The sequence below is a fragment of the Macrosteles quadrilineatus genome, unplaced genomic scaffold, assembly GCF_028750875.1.
Source record: "Macrosteles quadrilineatus isolate MER2022 unplaced genomic scaffold, UCM_ALF_1.0 Scaffold_1__1_contigs__length_201487025, whole genome shotgun sequence".
In the NCBI taxonomy this organism is placed as follows: Eukaryota; Metazoa; Arthropoda; class Insecta; order Hemiptera; family Cicadellidae; genus Macrosteles; species Macrosteles quadrilineatus.
The window spans coordinates 64,391,561-64,417,824 of NW_026542594.1; the positions used below are offsets into that span (position 1 = coordinate 64,391,561).

At 34.8% G+C, this 26,264-nt stretch overlaps 1 protein-coding gene across 1 annotated transcript in view; it reads left to right on the plus strand.

Annotated features, from left to right (window-relative positions):
• Positions 1-2,667: 2,667 nt before the first annotated feature.
• The window catches only part of LOC128983384 (isocitrate dehydrogenase [NAD] subunit beta, mitochondrial), a 48,236-nt gene continuing 24,639 nt past the window's right edge, over positions 2,668-26,264 (plus strand). Inside the window, exons 1-4 of the mRNA XM_054402648.1 lie at positions 2,668-2,853; positions 2,939-3,004; positions 10,747-10,848; positions 19,257-19,373. Coding sequence (XP_054258623.1) covers positions 2,815-2,853; positions 2,939-3,004; positions 10,747-10,848; positions 19,257-19,373 — 324 coding nt within the window. The 5' untranslated portion in view covers positions 2,668-2,814. The remainder of the gene's footprint in view (positions 2,854-2,938; positions 3,005-10,746; positions 10,849-19,256; positions 19,374-26,264) is intronic.

A 26,264-nucleotide genomic window follows, 5' to 3' on the forward strand; every position in this document is an offset into this window, starting at 1 on the left:
TCGTGTGTTTTTTTAGGTAAAGACCGTCCTAATACCTTTTTGCTTTCTATTCACGAGCCGTATTTTCTCTGAAAGGTTTTTAATATACGGAATGCATACTGTGGCCACTGGCCAGAAGGTTTGTTATATTTAGGTGGTAAACTTGTATCAGAGCGGGTTATTTTTCTTAGGGCTTTATGAATCTTTTAAGGTACCCACTGTCAAGTAAGCGGGGTTTTGCGAATTTCCCTATAGGGAAGTAGCTATTACCGTAGGTCTCATGGTAAGACTTGGGCCCGGGACCGATTTACTTTTTCATTTTGATGTCCCCAGAGGCCAAAAACACCATTCGTTCAAAATTTTATATATGTGTATGTTCTATATATTTTTTTTAATTTTGGTGTTCACGTAATAGGGCTGCGGCTGATATATTAAATTATTGTAGTAAATAAGTACAACCGAGAACGCTGGATATTATATTTTTAAAAGAAGTTACATGTTTCGGACATAAGTCCATTTTCAAACTTCAAATACATGAAATACTTTGAAAACAACAGTTAAGTATTTAATGTATTTGAAGTTTGAAAATGGACGTGCAGAGACAAACGCACTGTGGTAGTTTTGAGTGTTTTGTGTTGAATTGTTTATTCATGAAAATTAGTGATCAGAAGAAAAATAAAGAGGACGTTGCTAAAAATAAAAAGAAAAGAAGAAGACATAGTGAATACTGAAGATCTAATTTGCGAAATTGAAAAGTACCCGGCAATTTGGGATAGTACCATATTGTGTATTCACCTTCTTTTCTTAATCAAAGCGAGAAGAAGGAGATGTTCATTATTCGACAGCATTTTCACCACTACCATTGTACAGTGGCTGTAGTGGAGTGGCTTGTCAGTTGCCTGTACCGTCCACTGCAATTAAACCCGGCCGGTAACCGGTGGCGGACACCTCGTGTGAAAGGGCCCATGTTATCTATGATCCAGCTGTCCCTGATGATCATTGCGCTTTTATTGATCCTGCCTGATGAAACAGCTGATCGCAGTGAGTAACAAATATCATCTCACACTCATATTTGGGTTCAAATACGTGCTCATAGTCCCCATCTCAATTATTGCTAATGCTAATATTAATTTAATTTTGTTTGAGTTAAGCCTCATATATCACTGATCAATACGTGTGGTGAAATCACCTGCTATAGTTCCGCTTAGAAAACGACCTGCGCGCTAATGCTAAACCAATGCTGGAGAAGGTCGCTTTCTAAGCGGCCGAACTATAGCTGTCAAGTGATTCTTGTGAGTTGTCAACTTGAAAGACAACCCGTTTCGATCCTCACAGGATTATCTTCGAAATCGACGTGCTCGCAAGAATGATATGAAAATAAAGATGAGGACACGTCCGCCTGAAGATGATCCCGTGAAGATTGAAACTTGTCGCATTTCAAGGTCACAAGAATCACTAATCTTGTCACCAGTACTAATATTAATGTTAATACATTAGTCGATGCTAATCTATATAAATAAAATTAGAGTTTTGTCTGTACATTGCTCAGAATCATAAACTTTTAGGTTATTTTTACGTTTTATACATTAGAGAAACCGAAACAAGTCTCATCTAAATTTCTGTCTGTCTTCATGTCTGTTACGACCCAAGAGCCATTTTACGCGGCCTTCTCCTGAAAAACGAGAGTACCTATCAAGTTCCAAATCATTTTAATGTATTCACTGAATTGGCGAGATTGTCTTTAGCTATTAAAATATGGCGTCACTACTTTGTAAATAAAATAACGGACGTTTAAAAACCCAATTTTGTGCGATTTTTTGTCAAGTTTTCTCCCAATGTTTAGCACATATTCTTCTATGAAATAACGAACGGCTGTTCAAATAAATATTATTTCTTCTAGCTGTCACTGATACGTTTACATTGAATGTTGTTTACAAATACCGCAACCATTTCCGATCACGTTTTGAAAGCAAATCCAAACCAATTAAGATTAAAAACTTTTTTCCTTACATAACGGATAATTAATCACAAGTGCAATAATATGTAGGGTAACAGTAAATGAAAATAGATTCTTTGTGTATAAAATTGTTCTTGAGTTTTGATAACCGGGAAATAGACCTTGAATCAGTGTTGTATATTGCTGGGAAACTTACACATTTTTTAAATGAGCGTTTTCAGTCGAGAGTGTACAGTTCGTGTATGTGTTTCAAAAACTCCAAGACGCGCCTAATGGGGAAGCTCAAGACCTTTAGGACTGATGATGGCGATTTAATTTCGCCGAAATCCATCTCCTGTAATAGGATCATTAGGATCGACCAGCGGACACAGGTAATTTAGCCTTTTATTGATTGTCATACCGATCCGGAACAACAACAAACGACATAAAATGAAGTTATGTATAATAAATAGTTTGGCCAGCATATCTGAACATATGCAAACCGACTGCTGTTCTTTATATAAGAAGGTTTCAACTGATTACTATAAGATCCCCGTGCGTAGAACGGGTACACAGCTAGTAGCAAATAAAATATAAAACATAAAACTATATAAAATAATCGTTCACTCAACGATAAAATACTTAAGCCCGAATGTAGTGGCTTAAAAGTTTTCTCTAACTCAGCTGACTTCCGAGGGGTTTTTTACCTAGAGTCGTCTGCTCTGCTTGGCTATCGTCTTATTCGTCTTCTCTTTTTCCCATTGCCCTATTCTTTCTTTTCTTAATTTTCTGACCACCTTTCGAAACGCTTTGCTTGCCACAATTTGTGGCCTTAATTAACCAATTTATTTTTAAGAATAGTTTTACTTTAGCGAATCAAATATTACTTTAGATTAGTTATGGCCCTAAGTAGACAAGTTTCTTCTTTACTATCAAAAGTAAGTAACACTGTTTACAACAAATGTTTGTTGTTGCCTTAAGTAATCATATGATAGGTACATAATCTTATGTCTTTTGTTGTAGTGCACCCAAAACGGAATTCTTTCCTTGTCCTTCAGAGGAATTCATTCGTCTTCTACTGAATTTTCAGTGAGTACACAATTAATTATTTTAATTTTAATTTATAAATGTCTAGCCTATGTGTTGTCACTACGGTCTTGTTGATAATGTACAAAACATAGCCTAGGCCAAGCACAAACTTTATGCATAAGTTACACACCACTTTATTTTACATAAGTATTTCTCAAAACTCCAATTAACTCAGTTTTTTAATTGACTAATATTGAGCCTTATTGATAGGCCTAATCTTCTAATTTGGAATTGAAGAAATCGCTAAAATGTAAGTTAGGCCTACCAGACTTTAAATAAAATATTAAACTGACAGAGAGAAACAGATCTTTATTTACAAATCGCTAAGATTGAAAATTGTGTCAATTATTTACATCAACTTCTTTTGAGAGTGTCTTTAAAGAATCAGGGCTCTCCAGTCCAAGAACTCTCCAACGCCGTAGAAAGGATGGTAAAGCAGCCGGGTACACTTCCATATCTGTTGGCACAAACAACTGAATGAGTAATATTGATTATTCAATTGTTTAATTCGATATATCGTTTGGTTAGATTAACCTTAAACTTAACTAACCAAACGATATATCGATCGATATTTTAATTCGGTTGTTTGTGCCAACAGATATGGAAATGTACCCAAGCAGCCAATCCCGGAGTACTGCCTGTTTGCTATTTCTTTTATAATCTAGTATATTATTCTCATTTTTAGTTTAAAAACAATTTGGTTCCCATCTTAACACTTTTGGTATTTATGTTATTTAGTATAGGTGCCTCCAAACCAATTTTTAATTTTGATATCTTAATTTATAGGTTTTTACCTCCTGAATCCAAATATACCATTATTTCTCACTGCTGATGAATATTTCTCAAGCTATTGCTGTAAAAATATACAACAGTACAATAAACAAGGTTTTAGCCTAAGATGGATGACATTTACAAGTGGAATGAACTGTGGGTTAACTAAGCTTAAACAGCTGACTCTTTTCAACCACACGACAAAGAACTGGAAGTAAAAACTTTTGTACTTTACTACCGGTACTTAACTCACTCTGATGCTGTCATCAGCAATAGGCCTAGTGTTGTCATTTTACTACACTACAACTAGAACACAAAACAAAAATACTCATACTCATACTGTGCTGCATAGTGCTAGTCTGCTACACCCGTCACAAGTTCAGGTTAAGTGAGGAGAGTAACATGGTTGATGAGAAGAATAACATCGTTGATTAAATATAATGACATAGTTGACTATAGAAACATTTCAAGTGATTCTGTAGTCAACAATGTTTTTATAAAAGTAATTTCGTCACATTATGGAGATTATATAGGATGGACTCGGTTGACTAATTACATGTAGTTAATTACATGTTTAGGGGAGTCGGTGGCTCAGTTGGTAGCGTCACGGACATCTGTCCCAAGGCAGCAATGTCATGGGTTCGGATCCTGGTCACTGCCACTAAAATTGATCAGTAGGCCTACAGTTCACCTTGCCTAATTTACTAACTTTGCCTCATTTTTACTCCAAAAATGTTGGTAGGCCTATTTCAATTATATGTCGTCCGATCTTTTTGATGGTATTGTTTGATAGGGGATTAAAAATGCTAAAAAAAAGTATTCTTGTCATTTTTTCATATTATTAGACGTTTTTGAGTTATTTAAGTTAGGCTAGCTACATATAAAACTCAAACGGCCACCATTTTGAAATTTACAATCGGACTAACTTTATTATTTTTCCATAATAGGTTTTGTGTATGTTAACATGCTTATAATCATCGAATGAAAAATTTCACAGATAAATGGTTTTGTTTAAAATACAATATGGCGGATATCTGGGTAAATATTCATTTTCAGACATAAATATAAACTTTTTTCTTCCTTTTAGTATGAGGATTCAGAACATTCAAAGGATTCACAGAAGTCCTTTGTGTGCCAATCTAGTGTACTATGGTGTAGTCTGGTCGCCTTACTAACCAGCTCAGCCTTATTCACTACTGTCCGCGAGAGTAAAGAAGTCCCCTGAGCTCCGGCCTATTCGTAGTTTGAAGGCGTTACGCTCGAACGTTTCGCGCAACAATTACTGTAGAGCCGTCTTGATGCTGCTCCCTGCTAGTTTTAAGGCTTAATTGTTGTATTTAATATCTGTATATTTTTTATAAATCTACGTCATAATATTTTGTTGCATAGTCATACAATCGAAGGAAACCCGTTTTCTAGTGTTACTAAGGCAAATTAATAACCTTTCTACTTTATAATTTTTGTTTAGTTAAATGTAAATACCAATAAAATACAATACAATTAAATCTTTATTAAATCCGAGTTTGAAAGCATTAATCCCAAATAATTATTTGATCCATGAATATACTTATGGTGAATGCATATTACCGGTAGGCTACACAGTGTTGGGAAGTAGCGCGCTACAAGTAGCGACGCTACAGTAGCACGCTACTTTTTTTGTAGCGTTAGCTGTAGCTACGCTACTTTTAAGATTTTGTAGCTTTAGCTGTAGCTAGCTACATTTTTAAAGTAGTTGTAGCAGAATTTTAGCTACTTTTCTCGCTACATTAACATTGTTTGAGATAGTGATTTTTATCATAACCTCAACCTTACGTGAAACAACCTCTTTCAAACTGAGATTTTCAAAGAAATTAGGCCTACATTCTTGGCTTCATACAGCTGGTTGCAGCCGTTTCATTCCCTATTACAACGTTGTGTGGACATGGAGGCCATTAAATGAGTGTTATACAATCCACAATTTTTGCTCTCATTTCCAATTTACTACCTACTCTATGATTACCTGTCAGATAAAATAAAATCGCTAGATGCAGAAGATGTTTAAACGTTACCGGTGACAAGAGAAGCTATTGAATGCTTGCAAGTGGTTGGCAGGGAAATTAGTAATCAATTTTGTTTCTTTATTATCAGTGTTGGGGAAGCTACTTTAAAAATGTAGCTACCTAGCTACAACTACTGCTACATTTCCAAAAAAAGTAGCTTAGCTACAGCTACAGCTGCAGTTCCGAGAAAGTAGCTAGCTACAACTACAGCTACAATGAAACGTAGCTATAGCTACAATTTTAGCTACTTTTCCAAAGACGTTTTCCACGCACATTAGGTAAATGTAAAATTAATTGCAACTATATAAACCTAACATTACAACAACAGAACCAAAATAAGTTAGTTGGGTGTTTTTTTCTTTAACATTTAAACACTTTTTTTTAAATATTGTATTATTTTTAAGCATCTTATATGTAAATTTCATTAAGTTCAAAGGACATACAACCACACTATATTTTAAAAGCCCATTTTATTTCTTTAATATAGGCCTACATTCATTTATAGGATGTCTTTTATCAACTATTAAAAACAATAAAGCTGTAAAACGATTATTTAAAAATACTTTTTTTGTGTTACAGAGCCTAGCCTACTGAAATTGGAGTTTATTGCCTTTTGTTATTTTTAATGTCAAAAACGACATTTCTATAACTTTTAACCATAGTAATATGTTACTTGTTCTATGAATAACACTTTTCAATGTCAAGAAATCGTCCTTTGTCATTATGCATAAGTCAAATTGTGCTTCAACAAAAGTTGGTGCAGAAAACAGTATTCAGCAACTTATCCTGAAATCGGCTTTTAATTTAAACATGTTGATAATTGTTAAGTAAAAATAACATTTAGGCGTACTTGACTTTGTAACAAGTTGGCTATAGTAGGCTTGTTCTTACAAGGACTAAACAGATATATTCCTATTAATTGAACTTGGTATTTGTATTAATCCAATAGCATAGCCTAGGAATAGTCCTTGACAAGAGCTGTTAGCAGGAGTAAACTACTGTATGTATGCTATTTTTTCAATGCAAGTTTCAGGTTATATGGAGATTTTTTCGTTACAATTATTATGTATTCTAGGCAAATCTTAAATCTCATCAGGAAATTTCCTCTTCGTTCATTTAGTTAACCTTTGAAAAATCTTTGTAATCTAACCAAGGAAGGGCTTGTGATGATGAACCACAATCAATAGCTGAAGCAAAGGTTGATAGACCAGCTTTCTCATTATTTTAAGGATTAGTGTTGGTTTCAAACCCAAGTTTAAACTAAATTGATACAATAAAGAAACTAAATTAAATCAGAAACTAATTTCCCTGTCAATCACTTGCAAGCATTCAATAGCTTCTCTTGTCACCGGTAACGTTTGAACGTCGTCTGCATCTAGCGATTTTATTTTATCTGACAGTAATCATAGAGTAGCAAATGAAGGAAATGAGAGCCAAAAATGTGGATAACACTCAGATAATGGCCTCCATGTCCACGCAACGTTGTAATAGGTAATGTAACGACTGTGACCAGCTGTATGAAGCCAAGAATGTAGGCCTAATTTTCTTGAAAATCTCAGTTTGAAAAAGGTTGTTTCACGTAAGGTTGTGTTAAAAATCTCTATCTCAATCAATGTTAATGTAGCGAGAAAAGTAGCTAAAATTCCGCTACAACTACTTTAAAAATGTAGCTAGCTACAGCTAAAGCTACAAAATCTTAAAAGTAGCGTAGCTACAGCTAACGCTACAAAAAAAGTAGCGCGCTACTGTAGCGTCGCTACTTGTAGCGCGCTACTTCCCAACACTGTTTATTATATCGATAGTGTTTCAACTTGGGTTTTAATGGACACCAACACTAAACCTTAAAATAATGAGAAAGCTGGTCTATCAACCTTTGCTTCAGCTGTTGATTGTGGTTCATCATCACAAGCCCTTCCTTGGTTAGATTACGAATATTTTTCAAATGTTTACTAAATTAACAAAACAACAGCTGTTAGCTGTTAAGATATGCCTAGACTACATGATAATTGTAACGAAAAATTTCCATATAACATGAAACTTACATTTAAAAAAATTGCATAGTTTGCTCCTGCTAACAGCTTGTGTATAGGATTATTCCTAGGCTATGCTATGGTTTAAGACGAATACCAAGTTCCAAGTTCAATTATTAGGAATATATCTGTTTAGTCCTTGCAAGAACAAGCCTACTATAGCCAACTTGTTACATAGCCAAGTAGGCCTACATGTTATTTTTACTTTACAATTTTCAACATGTTTAAACTAAAAGCCGATTTCAGGATAAGTCGCTGAATACTGTTTTCTGCACCAACTAGGTTGAGGCACAATTTGCCCTATGCATAATGACAATAAAGGATGATTTCTTGACATTGAAAAGTGTTATTCACAGAACAAGTAACTTATCACTATGGTTAAAAGTTATAGCAATGTTGTTTTTAACATTAAAAATAAAGAAAGGCAATAAACTCCAATTTCAGTAGGCTAGGCTCTGTAACACAAAAAAGTATTTTTAAATAATCGTTTTACAGTTTTATTGGTCTTAATTGTTGATATAAGACATATATAAATGAATCTATATTAAATAAATAAAATGAGCTTTTAAAATATAGTTTGGACTTATTATTAAAGTTATTAATCCTATTACCATAAACCTAAGCAAAATCAAGAATCAAGAAAACACGAAAACAAGCAAAAACCCTTCGTTTGACCCAATAGAGACGCCGAAGTGCCCATTCGCTCCATTTAAAATTAATTCTTTCTCTCAAAACAGACAGGTAATAGTTTTTTACATGTAGGGACAATTTTTTTGTTCTTGTAAAAATCGCGTATTACATCTACAATTACACGCTTATCAAAGCTATCTGTTTGTACTTTATGGTAGTCAGCCTTCTTGCGTTTTACCCCGGGTGTACAGAATTTTTCATCCGGAGTTTGTTTGCCGGCTTTTCTAATTCGTTTAATAGTTTTTTCTGGAACTTTACAAAAGTTTGCAGCACGTTCTGTTGCCTTTTCTATGGGTTCTAATAAATTTTTGTCTTTACATTCGTTGTCACAACACTCGATCACCCGTCTAATTAAATCCCTCTCTCCACTATGTATAGTAGCACCACGTTTTCTTAAATCCATAGCTACAAGGACTGTCCAAAACAAAATAACTCACTACGCGAACACACAAGACTGCAATGAATCAAATGACGTGACCACATGATGATAATCCACTTACCAAAACAAAGATATGAGTAATTATGTTTACAACAGTTGTTTACAGACAGACATTGAGGCGAGGCGCCCAGATGCATAGCGCCTACAAATAGTGCGCGATACCCTCCAAACATAGCTTCGTATTGCTCTGGCTCAAGGGACTTCTTTACTCTCGCGGACACTAGCTTCGTTTTGTCCACACTTTGGAAGAATAAGCATGCACCTAGTATTTAATACTTAAATCAATATCACTCTCAAGTGAAAACGGTAGCCATTTCATTTCAGTTAAGAGTATAAGTATAAAAGTATCAAATACTATTATATATCAAGCTAACATTTCATCTAATAATACAACACAGGTTCTCTACGGAACTGTAACTGCAATCCTCACCTCATTGGCGGCAAATCAATGCACATTTTATACTTTAAGCATTAACTATATAAACACTACTAGCAGAGTACCCGTCCTTCGTACGGGGTTGGCATATAAGTACAAAATGCTTATTGAAGTTATGCTCGTGCTTTGTGTTTGCAATGAGGGAGGACACAGTTTGATCAAATTTGCTTCTTTAAATTTACAGTATTCTATATCATGACACATCTACCATAGCCATAATGTTCTACCACTTCACGTAATAGAGAAAAATAAATTCTCAAATTTTGCAAAATATCACAAACCATTCATGAAATTAAAAACATAGGTATAACTGTAAACAATCCTACTTTGACAGTTAGTTTTCATTGCGTATCACAGTTTTTATTGCTGCTTAGTTCAAATTAGCTATTTTAATAATAGTGCAAAAATATAGTGCTGCACCCTGTTGGTAAATGTTATAACTTTTTAATGCTTTTCCATATCATAGAACCAATTTTGTTAATTGAAACAGCTGACTAAATTCTTTAATTCCCTTTAATATGAATACTCATAAGGTTAACATGGGGAACTACAGAGCCACTGGGGCGGAGCCCGAAAGGATTTTTGAGATAAGAATATGCGTATATGTTAATCGGGAATGTGAGCTATCATCATGCCAAATTTCAGCCCAATCTGTCCAGTAGTTAATGCGTGATTGAACTTCAAACAAACAAACAAACACACAAACTTTCACATTTATAATATTAGTAAGATGTATAGTGTTTATGTAGGGAATGCTTTAAGTCATAATGGTTTGTATGTATAAAACTGAATATAAATGGAGAGTGAGTGTAGAATGGAGTGAGATAGTTTAATGTAACTTTATAACTGACTAAAATCAGCTGTTTCTTGAGCCAGGACCATTAGCTGTTCTATAATTGTTTGCAGCTGGGTCTGGTTTCAAACCTGGACCTAACCAGCAAGTTTTGATTGTTAGGCAAGCACTTTATCCACCCAGCTAAATGATACAACTTGATTTATCCAACTAACTTAATCAGGATTTTATTTATATGAAGTATATGCTCATGTTTTAGTAAAATATTCTTAAACTAAATTACCTAAAGCTGCAATTCCACATTTAACTAAAAATAAGCCGGCCTAATGAAGTCAAAACAAAATTGAGTTGATTTATGTAACTAAACGCAATTTCATAACAAAAAGTAGCGTTGAACGGTTCAAAGAGACATTCCAACTTAAATTAAACTTTTAGGTTAAAGTCCTTTTTTGTTCATGTGTGCTCAAGAGTACTTTAGCTGGTTATTTATAATTTTAGAATTTTTTTCAATTTAAAAAAATCAACCAATTATTGTATTGTTCAGAGTCTTGCCACATCTCGCACTGAAGGACGGACAAAGTGTACACTAGTACCCGGAGATGGTGTGGGCCCAGAACTTGTATATTCTGTACAAGAAGTGTTCAAGGTATGTAGTCCCTATATATATAATTATTATTATATATATTGAAATCATTGTGATTAGGGCTACCATACAGGGTGGAAAAAAGTCCCGGGGTGGTTAAATATTTCAAAAAGTAATAAAGATAGAGCTTTAAAACTTGGTACACAGTTACTGGGCATTAACACTATTTGAACAAATGATTCAGTGATACACTACCTCTTCAGGGGGACGGCCCACTAGGTGTCAGAAGTAAATTTTAAATTAAAGCATAGGTTGATATGTACATCAAATTAAAGGTCCTTACTACAAGTAAGTAGTAGTAGAATACAATGCCGCAAACTTGAACTCAAAACGGACAACCGAGTCAAAAATGGCAGCCGTTCAAAGAACTCTTGAATCTGCCATTTTGAATATTTAAACGGATGCCATTTTATAGCCTAGTAGTTGTTCTTTTGAGCTGAAATTTGTGGCATTATATTCTACTAATAAAGACATTTAATTTGATGTGCATATTTATTGACCTATGCATACGTTCAAATGAGGTTCCCTTAGCTCAATTGAGGTTCCAGGGAGAACCCCCCACACTCTAGATAACCATACCTTCCGGGCTCAGGGACAGGGATTGGCTGATGGAGTGCGCCCAGCCGTTGCCCTCACACTGCGGAAAGTTACGTTCCCCTACAGTGTCCCCGTGAGCTCACGGGTACTCACCCGATTTCACCTCCAGGAAAGGCTACTTCTAAAGTCGAGGATTTGCCACACAGAATGTTGATCGCACACAGCAAGCGGGCCGAAACCCATAGAACCAAAGTCACAGGTAGGTGGGAGATATGATGGCGCACTTCCATCTCTCCGAGAGCTAAACACCCCACCATCCTGGATGGAGGAATGCCACTGGGTACTCCCCCTAAGGGGCTGGCCTTCCCAGTCGTCCATGACTATGGCCTACTTGAAATGCCGATTCCAACACCAAGCAGTTACCTCCCCTTTGGGGGCTTATTAATTGCCCATCTTTCACCTCCCAGGAAGAGTCTACTTCCAGAGCCGAGGGTATGCCTCACAGAATGTTAGTCGTACACAATAGGCAGGGCAAGCCCATAGAACCACAGCCACAGGTAGGTGAGAGGTGCTGCACGGAGGAGCCACTCTGACAGCTACCCCACCATCCTGGATGGAGGAATGTCACTGGGGACTCCCCTAAGGGCTGGCAATCCCAGTCGTCCATAGCTGTGGCCTTCCCTGAAGTGCCGGTTCCGACACCGGGCAATTACCTCCCCTCTGGGGGCTGACTATTAATACAACTAGACATTCCATCTCCATGTTAATTTTGTAGCCAGATTTTTAATCATAATCGTCGTAGTTGATGTGAGCCACCACCTAAAGATTGCGCCGATCTAAATTACTAAATTCTGTCGAATACACAAACATAGAATTTTTGACACTAGCGCATTCTGTGACTAGCTCACACAACTACGTTCTTTTTTCACACAAAAATTGGCGACAGCTAGTCCATGTAGATAGGAATAGTCAATGATTTTTTAACAAAGACCTTTAATTTGATAGCCCATCTTTGAAAAATGTGTTAGGCCTACTGTAAAATTATCTTAATGCCCAGTAACTGTGTACCAAGTTTTAAAACTCTATCTATCTATCTATATTACTTTTTGAAATATTTTACCGTCCCGGGACTTTTTTCCACCCTGTATATATATATTAATAGACGTAGAACATATATTAATAGACGTAGAATGTATATAAATACATATATTCATTCCATATATTAATAGACATAGAATGTCATGGTAGACTACTAGCTTTGACTAATAATACAACTAGACATTCCATCCCCATGTTAAATTTGTAGGCCTAGCCAGGTTTTTAAATAACTTCTTGATCAGCATCTTCTAGTGGCATTACTGTTATTAGGCGTATATCTTTTAGTTTTTTCAGTTTTTTTAAGAAAATTGTTGTAGTTGATGTGAGCCACCGACAGATAGCACTGATCTAAATTACTAAATTGCTAAGGAAATCTAAGTAACTCAGGTGGACTTGTTGTGTCGTCTGTTTGTTACTCTGTTTGTGTACATTGTTTTCTGGAAAATTGTTAATTTAACTCTTTATAATAATAACTAATATTATTTAAAATAGTAAAACAGTTTTTTTTATTTTAACGTGCTGAACATTTATACTAGTTAAAACTAATTGACAAGTGCATACACATTTTCTTTGTTTTTTTTAAGGAGAATTATGACAAAAGTATGTGGAATCTGTAAAAAAAAGTGTTAAATATTCTACTAGCCTATCTTATGTACAGGCTCCTGTTACAAATGGTTACATTTTAGATGTTCTGAGTTCAGATATAAGAAGTATTAAAAAAACTGATTTTTTTTTTTTTGTAAATGGAGTAGTAAGGTAGTTTGATATTGGCCTTGTATTGTTCAAGGCGAGCGCTGCGGAGTGTGGGAAGCCTTTGTGACAGTTAGAATAATGTTAAAAAGGTTTAAATACCTGCTATTAAGCAACCCATTTAATTGCAGTTGCAACTAGTTTCGACTCCTATGTGGAGTCATCATCAGGCGGTACAAGGACTTCTTCTTTCTTCATATGAAGAGCGTCATATTTAACAAGTAAAAATAAATAAACATTTACACACGACACAAAACACGTTACGGACACGAAACATTTACTGATCAGTTACGACAACAGACGACGCTAACCCGACGGAGTTTAAGTCCAGACTGCGGGTGGTCATTGCAGTGGTGTACGTCCGTTATCTTATCACCTCAGGTTAGGTTCTAGTCCTGTCTAACACACTTCCACTCTCCAGTATCCTTATGGCAGTGTCATATATAAAATTGGATGAAAACGTTAGTTGGTCATTTAACACATTTTCGTGTAATAATAGGTTAAATACCTTGTATACGTCCTCAATCCAAGTCGTCTTATAAAATGACTATAGTTTCGGTAATTAACAAGACAGAAAATTTGACAATGGGGCTGTTGGCCCCGAAACTATAGTCATTTTATAAGACGACTTGGATTGAGGACGTATACAAGGTATTTAACCTATTATTATATTATTATTCAATCCAGGAGGCAAACATGGATAAACATTTTCGTGGTCGGATGTTACTGCCTTATAAATCTCAAAATCTTCTAAGGTGTTTAATTTAAATCTGTCTTTAGAGAAATGTAAAATATTCATGTTGTTACTAATGCTGGTATAATTATAGCCTTGAGAAATTAAATGTTCTGCAAAAGATGATGTCTGGTGTACTGTTGACGCTTTTGGGAGATGTTCCTTGAAACGTTTAGTAAAGGAGTGTGCCGTCTGGCCGATGTAAAATTTAGTACAATCGGTACAATTGATCTTGTATACGCCGGATCTGTCTAAGGGTTGCGTCAATGAAGGACTGCGCTCTTTTAACAATGCGCCAAGTTTGTTCTCTGTTCTGAAGGAAACTGTAATATTGTTTTTTGTCATAAGATTTTTAAATTTGTTACTCATGAAGGTGCCATATTTTGCAGAGATGTAGTTTTTCTGTTTTTTTTTAGTTCCTATTTTATTTTTATGTTTGAAGATGAGTTTATCAATAATAATGCTTGGATAAGCGTTTGCTACAGCTATGTATTTTATTGTATTAATTTCTTCATTATAATCCTGTTCATTCATCGGAATTGTGAGCAAACGGTGGACAAAACTGTTGTACACAGCTAGTTTTTGTGAGTAAGGATGATGGGATTCATAGTTAATGGTCTGGTCGGTGCATGTTGGTTTCCTGAATATTTTGAACTCCAACTTATTTTGATGTTTTATTATGGTGAGGTCTAAAAAATTTAGACGATTATGGCTTTCTTCCTCCAATGTAAATTTTATGTTGTTGTGAATATTACATAAGTAGGAGTTGAGTAACGACAACTGTCAACTGTTGCCGTTGAACAAAACAATAGTATCATCTACATATCGGAAATAAAACAGAATTTTTTCCCTGTAACGGTTGGCATCAGAAAACAAGTGTTTATTTTCCAGGTTGTTGAGAAAAATTTCTGCCAAAATACTGGAGAGGGGGGAACCCATTGCCAGTCCTTCTTTCTGGGAATAATAGTCGTTGTTGAAACGGAAGTAATTCTGATTTAGTACCAATCTAGTGAGTGAAACTAACTCATTTATTGACTCTGTAGATAGATTTGAGTTCTTAATTAGGTTTTGGTGCAATAGAGTGATCGTTTCTTGGACGGGACCCGTCCTTATGGAAGTGGTAAATTCAAGCAGTGCGGAGTGTGGGAATCGTTTATGGCATTTAGATTCATTAGTTAGATGAACATTTATTGGATTTTTAATCATTTTTAGATGATATAATAGCGCTATCGTTGATATAAATCATCATTGTAAGCAATACGATATTTTTTTGGAGATTCCTTACATTGTGCTTTGGCAATTTATTTAAGTTAGATTAGTTCAGTTTGGCTTAGTTTTGTTTATGATAGGCCTCATAACAAATATGGAAATAGGTTTTATTTAATCAAAAGACGTTTTGTACAGGAACGATGGATTTACCACCTATCAATAACTGTTGGAAATCCATTACGTATATTACCAATGACTTTGGTTAATTAATGGACGAGAAGTTAGGATTGTTGTTGACTGAGATTTGGTTGATTTGCCCATACAAATAACATTATTGTGTTCACCAGTGACACTGGTAAGTATGCTAGGTGTGGGTGGACTCCTTCATTATTGCGCTCATGTTCACTCATCCCGTTACGCGCAGAATAAGCGTACTACTAGTTATGATAAACTTGATGCAGGGTCAAATGGCACTGCAATATCTTCTTTGGGCTTGTAGCACTACAACAGTTTAAATTTTCTCCATAAGAATAACATGGGAATTTTAAATTTGCACTTTTTTGAATTTTTTCCGTAACCATTAGGCGCATTTTAACGCTTCAATGTACTAAATTATTTTATTTTTTAAGCTCTACAAAATAGTTTGGAAAGAAATTGCTAAATTTTATGTTTTTGGGTCAACTTGTTCAAATAAATGTAGGTTTACACGTTTATACAAAATTTCATCAAAATCGGATAAGTTTTGTTCGAGCTATCGTGCTAACGGACACACACACACACACACATATATATATATATATATATATATATATGAATTTGAACGGGTGGTGTTTTTATCCTCTGGGGACCTCAAAACAAAAAGTAAATCGGTCCCGGGTCCAGGTCTTACCATGGATGAGACCTATGGTAATAGCTTATTCCTATATGGGAAATTTGCTAAAAAAGAAAAAGAAGCCAGGAATCATTTGTTTTACAAGTTGAAGAGGATGCTGATAAATGTACCAAGCAAAACCAGGAACAACATAAAACATTCAGGAGATGTGTAATATTTGGGGAAGAAATTTTAAAAAAATGCTATATATCAATAAGAACATTGGAGAGCGTTATCTCAATTTTGGAAAAAGACTACACGGAGAATAACAAAAGTGTGGAAAAAAATGTAATAACATCTAGCTGTCTGGAATGCTTTCCTCCACCTGACATAAGCAACAACAAACAACAAAATCTCCCTACACCTGATAACATGCAAACAATACCAACAACTTCTTACAAACTGCAGATATCCAAAACTGTTAGAAAAACCTGTATGAAATAAATTTAAAGATATTAAAATATGACAAAAGATGCTCATATGTGCTGACAGTCATGGTCGTGACCTAGCGGCTCAAGTGAATAATTACTCAAAATCTTTAGAAGCTGTGGGTTTTGTTAGACCAGGTGGTTTAGCTGAAGACATTCTAAATTTTAATAATATTGATGGCGAAAACTTGGGACCTGAAGATATCCTCGTTGTTATGTGTGGTTCAAACAATGTGGCTTGTAATGAAGCTGAGAGGGTACTCAAGAGTATCAAGGGGACTTTGAAAAATTACAATAGCCGTAAAATAATTTTAGTAAATGCACCTCATCAGGCTGCATGAGATTCAGCATACACCAGCCCTTAATAATAATACTAGAATATTAATTTATTTGATAGAAAAATTTACTTTTACATTTCCTTTGCCAGTACCACGGGATTTGTCATATCTGTCGAATCATGTGAACCAGTTGTGAAAGTATTACTTTTTAAATACATTTTTAGTCTTCACTAGCTGTGTGCCCGTTCTACGCACGGGGATCTTATAGTAGTCAGTTGAAACCTTCTTATATTAAGATTAAGAACAGCAGTTAGTTTGCATATTTGCAGATATGCTGGCAAAACTATTATATATAAACCTTCGCAAATACAGTATCTGACAGTTCAAGCCAAAATAAATGCTTCGCAATTAAATGTCACCCGGATCGTTATGGTCCATATGTCCAATGATTAAACTAAAAAATGTTTTATAGATCCATGAAGCGTAGCCCTAAAGTAGGCCTATAATTGAAAGTTACTTTCCACATCGGTTAACTTAAACGTATTTAAAGTACTACCTCAACCTCACCATTTAACACTTTATTCCGGTTGACATTTTCAGTATCAAAGGTGCTCTTGTCCATTCCGTGAAACACTGAGAAATAAGGACATTAATGCGTTACCAACAGACATACACACAACAATCCAAAAAAGGCCACGAACTATTGATACATAAACAATATAAAGGCGTAAACAATTCATGATGGTTTGCCCAACAAATGTTTTACTCAAATAGGTTATCATTTTCTTAGCATACCGGGTAAGCTAATATTTGGAATCCAGACAGAAAAAGCAAAACTTATACAGAGTTAAGACATCACTTAAATTGAATACGGACGGCTCTAATAAATAAGGTGCAACACCAACGATAACTAATTTGTAAACTACAGTGATGTGTTGGTACCTACGTAAAAATGATTCTAGCAGCTACCAACGGTTCTAAGGAAAAGAACCAGTACCTACGTAAGAACCTACCTAAGAACTTATTTAATTTCATTTACGGTTACACTATTAGACTATATTATTGCACTTGCGATTAATTAAATCCGTTATGTAAGAAAAACGTTTTTAATCTCACTTGGTTGGGATTTGCTTTCAAAACGTGATTCGAAATGGTTGCGGTATTTGTAAACAACATTTGTAAACATATCATTGACAGCTAGAAAAAATAATCTTGATCCGAACAGCTGTTCGTTATTTCATAGACGATTATTATGTGATAAAAATTGAACGAAAATTTGACAAAAATCGCACAAAACTGCATTTTTGAACATCCGTAATTTTATTTACAAAGTAGTGAGGCTATATTTAAATCACTAAAGACACTCTCGCCAATCCAGTGAATACATTAATACCCCCGCCGCAGCAAACCTGCCGACTAAGCGAATTTCCATTTGTCTTAATTGATTTTCAATTAAATATATTTTATTTAATAACATTAGGTTTAACGAGTACCTAGGTTTGCTGCTACAAGGAAACTAATAAAGTGTGTTTTTTTTTGTAAAATATTGATAGCTTAGTACAAAATAAATAAATTTGATCAAAATACAAAATATTTCCATAAACAAGCAAACTACAACATTTGACAATATTCTCCATAAGAATAACATGGGAATTTTAAATTTACAATTTTTTTAATTTTCTCCGTTACTATTAACCGAACAAAAATACTTTTATACACTAAATTAATTGTTTTTTTAAGCTCTTTAAAAAGGTCTAAAGAGAAATTGGGAAATTTTGTGTTTTGAGGGTCAAAAGTGAGAAAAACCAATTTTTACCCCATAAAACCCCCCGTAAAGCCCCGTTCCCATGGTCCGATCATGCTGGTTCGCGAACTCATTCAAGTTTATCCCGCTTTACACCTTTAAACCAAATTTCATCAAAATCGGACAAAAATTACTCAAGTTATCGCGTTCACGGACGTATATATATATAAGTCTATATATATATATATATATATATATATATATACATATATAAAAATTTGAACGAATGGTGTTTTTGGCCTCTGGGGACATCAAAATGAAAAAGTAAATTGGTCTCGGGTCTATGTCTTACCGTGCCACCTACGGTAATAGCTACTTCCCTATAGGGAAATTCGCTAAAATGACTTGGATCTTGATAGGTACTCTGGTCTTCACGGAGAAGATTGCGTAAAATGCCATCTTGAGTGTTACAGACAAAGGGAAAGACAGACAGACAGACAGACAGACAGACAGACAGACAGAAATAGAGATAAGACTCGTTTCTGCTTCTTTAATGTATAAAACGTAAAAATAACCTAAAAGTATATAATTCTGAGCAAAGTACAGACAAAACTCTAATTTTATTTATATAGAAGATAATGTAGATTTGATGTAGGAGTTAAAAATAATATATCTAATATAATTTTTACCCTGTACTGTAACTTACTGGTATTCGCATGCATACATCATACAAGAGAGTTGTTGAGGTTGATTTCTGATGCAGGCGGCTGGAGTGCCCGTGGACTGGGACATGTTCTTCTTGTCCGAGGTCAACCGAGCCCTGAGTGCTCCACTGGAGGATGTCGCAAACTCCATTCAACGTAACGGCATCTGCCTGAAGGTAAAAAAAATTGTCAAAAATGTATACATCTCGTAAAATTTGTACAACATTTGAGTCTAATCAAAAATCTAAATACTGTGCTGTTTAAGAATATATGTAACTAGGCCTCTCCGTTCACAGCCCCTCTTCCTCCAACATCCACTATCTCACTCTCCACTGCTCACATCCCTCCTCACCTTCTTCTTGGTTTTCCTCTCGGACTCCTCCCCCCTATCATCATCATCTCCAATTTCTCAAAGATCCTCTTTATTTTCCCCCAGTTAAATAGGCAAAATTTTTGTATGATTATAAAAATCTTTATAAATTGTAGTTATGAAGGGTTATTTGTTTACTTGCAGCTTTAGTCCTTGAAAACTGAAATTAGCCTATTTATACAAAAAAGTAATAACTAATAATTTCATGTAGATGGCTTGTAGCATAAAACCTAACTTACCTATTTCAAAGTTACTTGGCTATGCAAAATACCCCCGCCGAAGCAAACCTGCAGACTAAGCGAATTTAAACTTGTCTGATTACATATTTACAAAAATATTTCTATAAATAAGACATATTTATTCTCAATTTAAATAACATTAGATTTAACGAGTGCTTTGCTTTAGTGGTTTGCTGCTACGGGGAAGGTAAACAGTGTTTTTTGACCTAACGTCAATAGTATAGGATGAAATAAATAAATTTGCCACATTTGATCAACTTATAATATCCATAAACAAGTAAACTACAACAGTTTTCATTTTCTCCATAAGAATAACCTACATGGGAAACTCGATAAAAACTAGAAACTTGGCTTTGGCCTATCTTATTTTTATGACCTAAAGTTAGAGCATAGCAACATATTGAAATCCTACAGAGAGCTGTAGCAAAAAAAAGGTAACAAATATAAAGATATTAAATTAAATGAAAAATTTTTTATTTTACCAGGCAAAGTTAGGGCCACATGGCCCTCTCTTACACTTAACCTGACAAACTTAAATATAAATAAATAAAAATACAATGAAATTTCTTAATGTAATATAAATATATATAGGTATTTAACACATCAAGAACATGTTAAACAAAAATTCAATTTAAAAATTAGTAATTATTATAAATAGAATATACAAAAGAAAACACGTTCACACTCTCACACGCATACGCACCAGCAATCGCGCAAAGACGCAGAAGCCCTAGGACACGCCAGCTGAGACCATTTGCTCAAAGTAGAGATTTTTTAGTGCCGCCACAAACTGGGAGCGTTTATCAAGGGATTAAGGGATGTGTAGGGGTAGGCTGTCCCAAAGACGGCAAGTGGTAACAACAAAAGCCCTGTCATAAGCGGTGGTCACATGATGAGGTATACACAATGTGATCTAAGAAGAACGAGAAATTCGTGAACTACCTTGAGACACAAATTTAAAATCTGATGTAAAATATTTCGGGGAGCCTGATTTCAAAATTAAAAAGACCAATGACAAAATTTTGATTGATCTTTGATAATTTAATTTCAAGATGTTTGCCTCAGGGTAGTATGGCGTGATATGCTCCTAACGCCGCAGACCATAGACAAATAATCTCAAAGCGTAATTCTGAGACCGCTGGAGCATACCCGCCTGAATCACAGTCATGTCATTGATCAATGAGTTGCAGTAACTGAAGTGATTTGATTAAATGAAGTTTTGTGTGTTGTTGCAAAAAGTTCTGCAATCGTTTCAGTGAATGTATGGAGGCAAAAGCCTTTTTTCGTGTGTTCGTGACTGCTGTGTCGCTGTGTCCCAAGTAAGTGAAGAGTTGAAAGATATGCCAAGATTCTTTACTTTGTCGTAGTAGGGAAGTGCTAAGCCCAATCACTGTGATTGGGTTTGAGTCTAAGTCAATTGAAGGGCGAAGTCGAGGGTGGCAGATTACAATCGGTTTTGTCTTTTCATGATTTAGTCTCAGTCCATGATTCACAGTCCAAGTAACTATTGACATCTTCATTGATCCTTCTGAGACAGTCATTTTCGTTGTTTGCAGTAAAATGGTCATATATTTGTAAGTCGTCAGCGTACATGTGGTGTTTACAGTTGGTCAAGGTCGAGTTTATGTCGTTGACGTACAGTACAAAGAGCAGTGGTCCAAGGATTGATCCTTGGGGCACACCGCATGTAACGGTCATCCAGTCTGATCTTGTGTCACCAACCTCCACACATTGCTGCCTATCTGACAGATAAGATCTCAGCCTTTTAAGAGAATTATGGGAAAACCCTATTGCCCTTAATTTCTGCACCAGCAAGTCATGATTAACACAGCCAAATGCTTTGGAAAAATCAAACAGAGTTAGAATCGTTCCTTGTCGACACTCCATAGCGAGTCTAATGTCTTCAGTCACTCGAAGGAGTGCTGTTTCTGTACTGTGCGCTGATCTGAAACCAGATTGATAGTCAGATAGAATGTTATTTTCAGTGATGAATTCAGTGATTTGACAGTGAACGATCCTTTCTAGGCCTTTAGAAAGAGCGGGCAAAATTCTTATCGGCCTGAAATCCCCAACCAGGGTTGGTGCTGAGATCTTTTTTAGGGGACGGACAATGGCAGACTTCCAAAATGAAGGGAAAGAACATTGCCTCAAAGATGCATTAAAAATGTACGCGATAGTAGGAAGGATTGCGTAGAGGATGTCGTTGATAAAGCGGATAGATATCCCATCAGAACCAATAGCATTGCTTTGGATTCTGCGAATAACCATCAAAACATCAGACTGATTAACTGGTTTGAAATTAAACTCAGGATATCCCAGTTGTGGGGTTGGAGAGTTGACTAATTCATTCAAGTAACTATTGACTTTATGCTGATTGGTATTTTGACTGCTAGAAGAAAAGTAAACGTTTAACTCATTTAGAGGGATGGGTACTGGTTGTGAATCAAATTGTTTCCCAAGCCCAAGACTTTTAACTTTACGCCATAAAACTCTCGATGGCTGTTTTTGATTTTCAAAAAGTGAATGAATGTATCTGAGTTTGGAATTTCGCAAAAGCTGTTTAACTCGATTACGAAGATTAAGATTACAATATTTTTTTTTTAGTTTGATATTGTTGGAGTGCCTAGCTCTTCTACCTAAGCTATCACGTTTAGCCATCAAACTTTTGATTTCAGGGGTCATCCATGGAACAGGTCTTTGTTTTGTCACGCACTTTGTTAGGATGGGAGCATGTTTGTCAAAAAGATTTAATATTAAAGAATTTAGCTCCTGAACCATTTCATCGAAGGAATTTAAATTTTGAATGAAGTGCCACGGAGTTTGTTGAACGTCTAACATGAATTGTGCCACATTCACATTTTTAAGATCCCGATAATTAATAAGCTTTGCTTTGGGTTTAGGAGATTTGATTGAGTACACACAGAAAATGAGGTCATATTTGGATATTGAAGGGACTGAAAGCTGCCCATGGTGAATGATATCTTGATGATTGGACACTACGATTAGATCTAAGAGGGTATCAGAATTGGCAACATGATGTGTGGGATCGAGTGGAAGTACAGTTAGGTTACATGATTCAAACATAGTAGTCAGCTGTCTGTGTTCAAAGTTATGAGTCGACGATAGTAATTCAGTGTTGAAATCACCCATGATCAAAACATGACTGTATCTGAACATTTCATTAAGCAAGGCATTTTCAAAATTGAGCAGATGCCCTGATCTTGGTGGGCGGTAGCACACTCCTAGTAACAGTGCATCTGCTCCAGATAAACTAATCTCAATTAATAGGAATTCTGGCCCAGCCGAGTACTCCGATGGTGAAGAAAAGATAGTTTTGAACTTGAAATCCTCCTGGATATACACCGCAACGCCACCACTACGATTAGACGATCTACCAATCCTATCATTTCGCTGCAGCACATATCCAGGGAGAGACACCTCATTTGAATGAATACTCGGCTTAAGCCAGGATTCAGAAATGCTAATTAAATCAAAGTTTCCAGGATAAAAGATTTCTCTAACCTCGTCAATGCGAGACAATCAGCGGTGGACAAAGTTATAGCTAAGGGTAATAAATAATAAATAAATAAATAAATTTGTAATAAATAAGTAATAAGTAATAAATAAATTTGAGGAATTGTACACTATTATTAAGGATATTGACCAAATTAAGATAATCTGTTTAAATGAACACAAATTGAAAGAAAGTAACAAATCTATATTGAATAAATTACCCAATTTTACTTTAGCTGATGGGTATTTTAGGACAAAATCGGCTGGTGGTTCATGCATTCTAGTGCATGAAACAATCAATTTTATTGTGAGGCAAGATCTCAAGGAATTTAATGACGAATACTGTTTTGAATCCTCTTGTATAGAAATAATAGATTGTAAGATTATTGTTGTTTCCATATATAGAATACCAGGTAGTAGTGTTACACAGCTATTTTTATGTAAATTTAGATCTTTTCTGGAACTAATACAAAAAAAGGATTTCTCAAAGAAAATCATAGTAGCAGCTGATTTCAACATAGATATTTTAAAAAATGATAATGATACAAAAATGTTTGAGAACTTGTCTTGTAATTTTGGTCTGAAAATAAATTTTAGACAGCCAACTAGAGTATTTAAAACATCAAAAACATGCATAGATAATATTCTCACAAGTGTAAGCTATGATAAAAACGCAACCATAAATATTGATCTTGGCATGTCTGACCATAATGCATTATTTTTACAATTGCCTAAAACCTTAAACTTTCCTGAAAGTGTATACAAAAGAATTCGCTTTTTTCCTATTAAAAAATTACCACTTTTTATTAATTCATTAAGTGACAATATCAAGTCTTTAGCTCTAGACAAATCTGTGAATGACAACTACAAATCTTTTTTATCTAGTTTTACACTTTCACTGAATGAAGTTTATCCTGTGAAATTAATTAAAGAAAAGAAAAACCAATGTAAGGAGAATTGGATTACTCAGGGTATAATGATTTCTTCAGAGACTAAAAGAAGATTACACCAATTGGCAAAAACATGTAGACAAAAATCATTTTTGAACTATGTTAAGAACTATAAAAGAATTTTCAAAAAGGTAGTTTTGCAGGCTAAGAGATTGCATAATAGTAATTTTATTATTAAATCTTGTAACAAGAGTAAAGCTATGTGGGGAGTTGTTAAAAAAGAACTGGGCATTCAAGTAAAAACGGAGACTACTACTAAAATTGATGTTGGGGATAGGGTGATAAATGAACCCAAAGAAATTGCAGAATATCTTAATTTTCAATTTTCCAACATAAAGGAAATATTAAATGTGCCAAATGTCTCTTTCATCAATAACAAGTACATCAGTCAAAACTCTTTAGAATCAGACAATACAGATAAATTACAGTTTTTGGCTTTTACCAACAAATTTGAAGTTAAAAATGCTATCTTAAGTTTAAGTAATAGTAATTCTTGTGGTTGGGATGAGATTCCCACTAAATTATTGAAATGGACTGCTGACATTATTTCTGATATTATAGCTAGACTCATCAATCAATCATTTAGTGAGGGTGAATTTCCAGACTTGCTAAAATTGTCTGAAATCAGACCAATTTTAAAAAAAGGCAAACATAATAATAGTCAAAATTACAGACCAATTTCTTTACTCAGTAATATATCTAAAATTTTTGAAAAAATTATTCATCTTAGAATTGCAAATTACCTAGAATGTAACTCAAAACTGTGTCAAGAGCAGTTTGGTTTTAGAAGAAATCTAAGCACACATAATGCTCTTTTTACTTATATTAGTAGTGTCCTTGAAGCTCTGGATCAGTCACAGTTGACTGCAGGAGTTTTCTGTGACTTATCCAGGGCTTTTGACTGTGTGGACCACAGGTTGCTGCTTATCAAATTGAAGAATATTGGCTTGGAGGGAATGGCACTAGAATTATTACGATCATACCTATTCAATCGAAAGCAGCGCACAATAGTAATAAAAAAATCAATAAAATATTATTCTAATTGGGCCAGCGTTACATATGGTGTTCCCCAAGGTTCCATACTTGGGCCTTTATTATTTATTATATTTATTAATGACTTGCCTAATTGCCTTTCCACAAATTCCTGTGCTTTCACTTTGTATGCTGATTACACAACTGCTCTTTTAAAAAGAAAAACACTAAGTGAACTTAAATTAACTTTTGACAGCACAATTAAAAAAATCAATGAATGGTTTGAGAGCCATGGCCTGAAATTAAATGAATGTAAAACTAACATTCTTCAATTTAAACTCAGAAACAGAGTTACAGACACCACAATCAGTAATACAAAAATTGTTAAGTTTTTAGGTCTAAATTTAGACTCAAAATTAAGTTGGTCTGATCACATTCATAATCTAAATAAAAAATTAAGGTCAACAAGGTATTCACTAAGTGTACTATCCAAGGTCACGCCGCTAGAAGTCTGCTTGACAGTATATCATGCGTATGTTCATTCTTTGCTGGCTTATGGCGTCACTCTATGGGGTAACTCTGCAGAGGCCAAGAAAGTGTTCACTTGCCAAAAGTCAATTCTCAGAACTATTTTTCACCAGAAGTCTAAAAACAGCTGTAAACCTTTTTTCAAAAAACATTCCATTTTAACATTACCTTCTCTTTATATATTTGAAATAGCAAAGTATGTTCATGCAAATTCCTTCTTTTTTGAAAAATATAAAATAAATCATAACTATCAAACAAGAAATAATAACAAAACTTTTCAATATCCCAAACATTCGCACACAAAATTTGAAACTGGGCCTCTTTACATGGGATTAAAAATCTACAATCATTTACCTAATTCATACAGAACTTTATCAAAACCAAATTTTACATATAAACTGAAAGAGACTTTGAGCCAAAAAGCGTATTACAAAATTCAGACGTTTTTTAAAGATAAATTGTATTAGTTTTTACTCTTGTCAGGGTATAATTAGA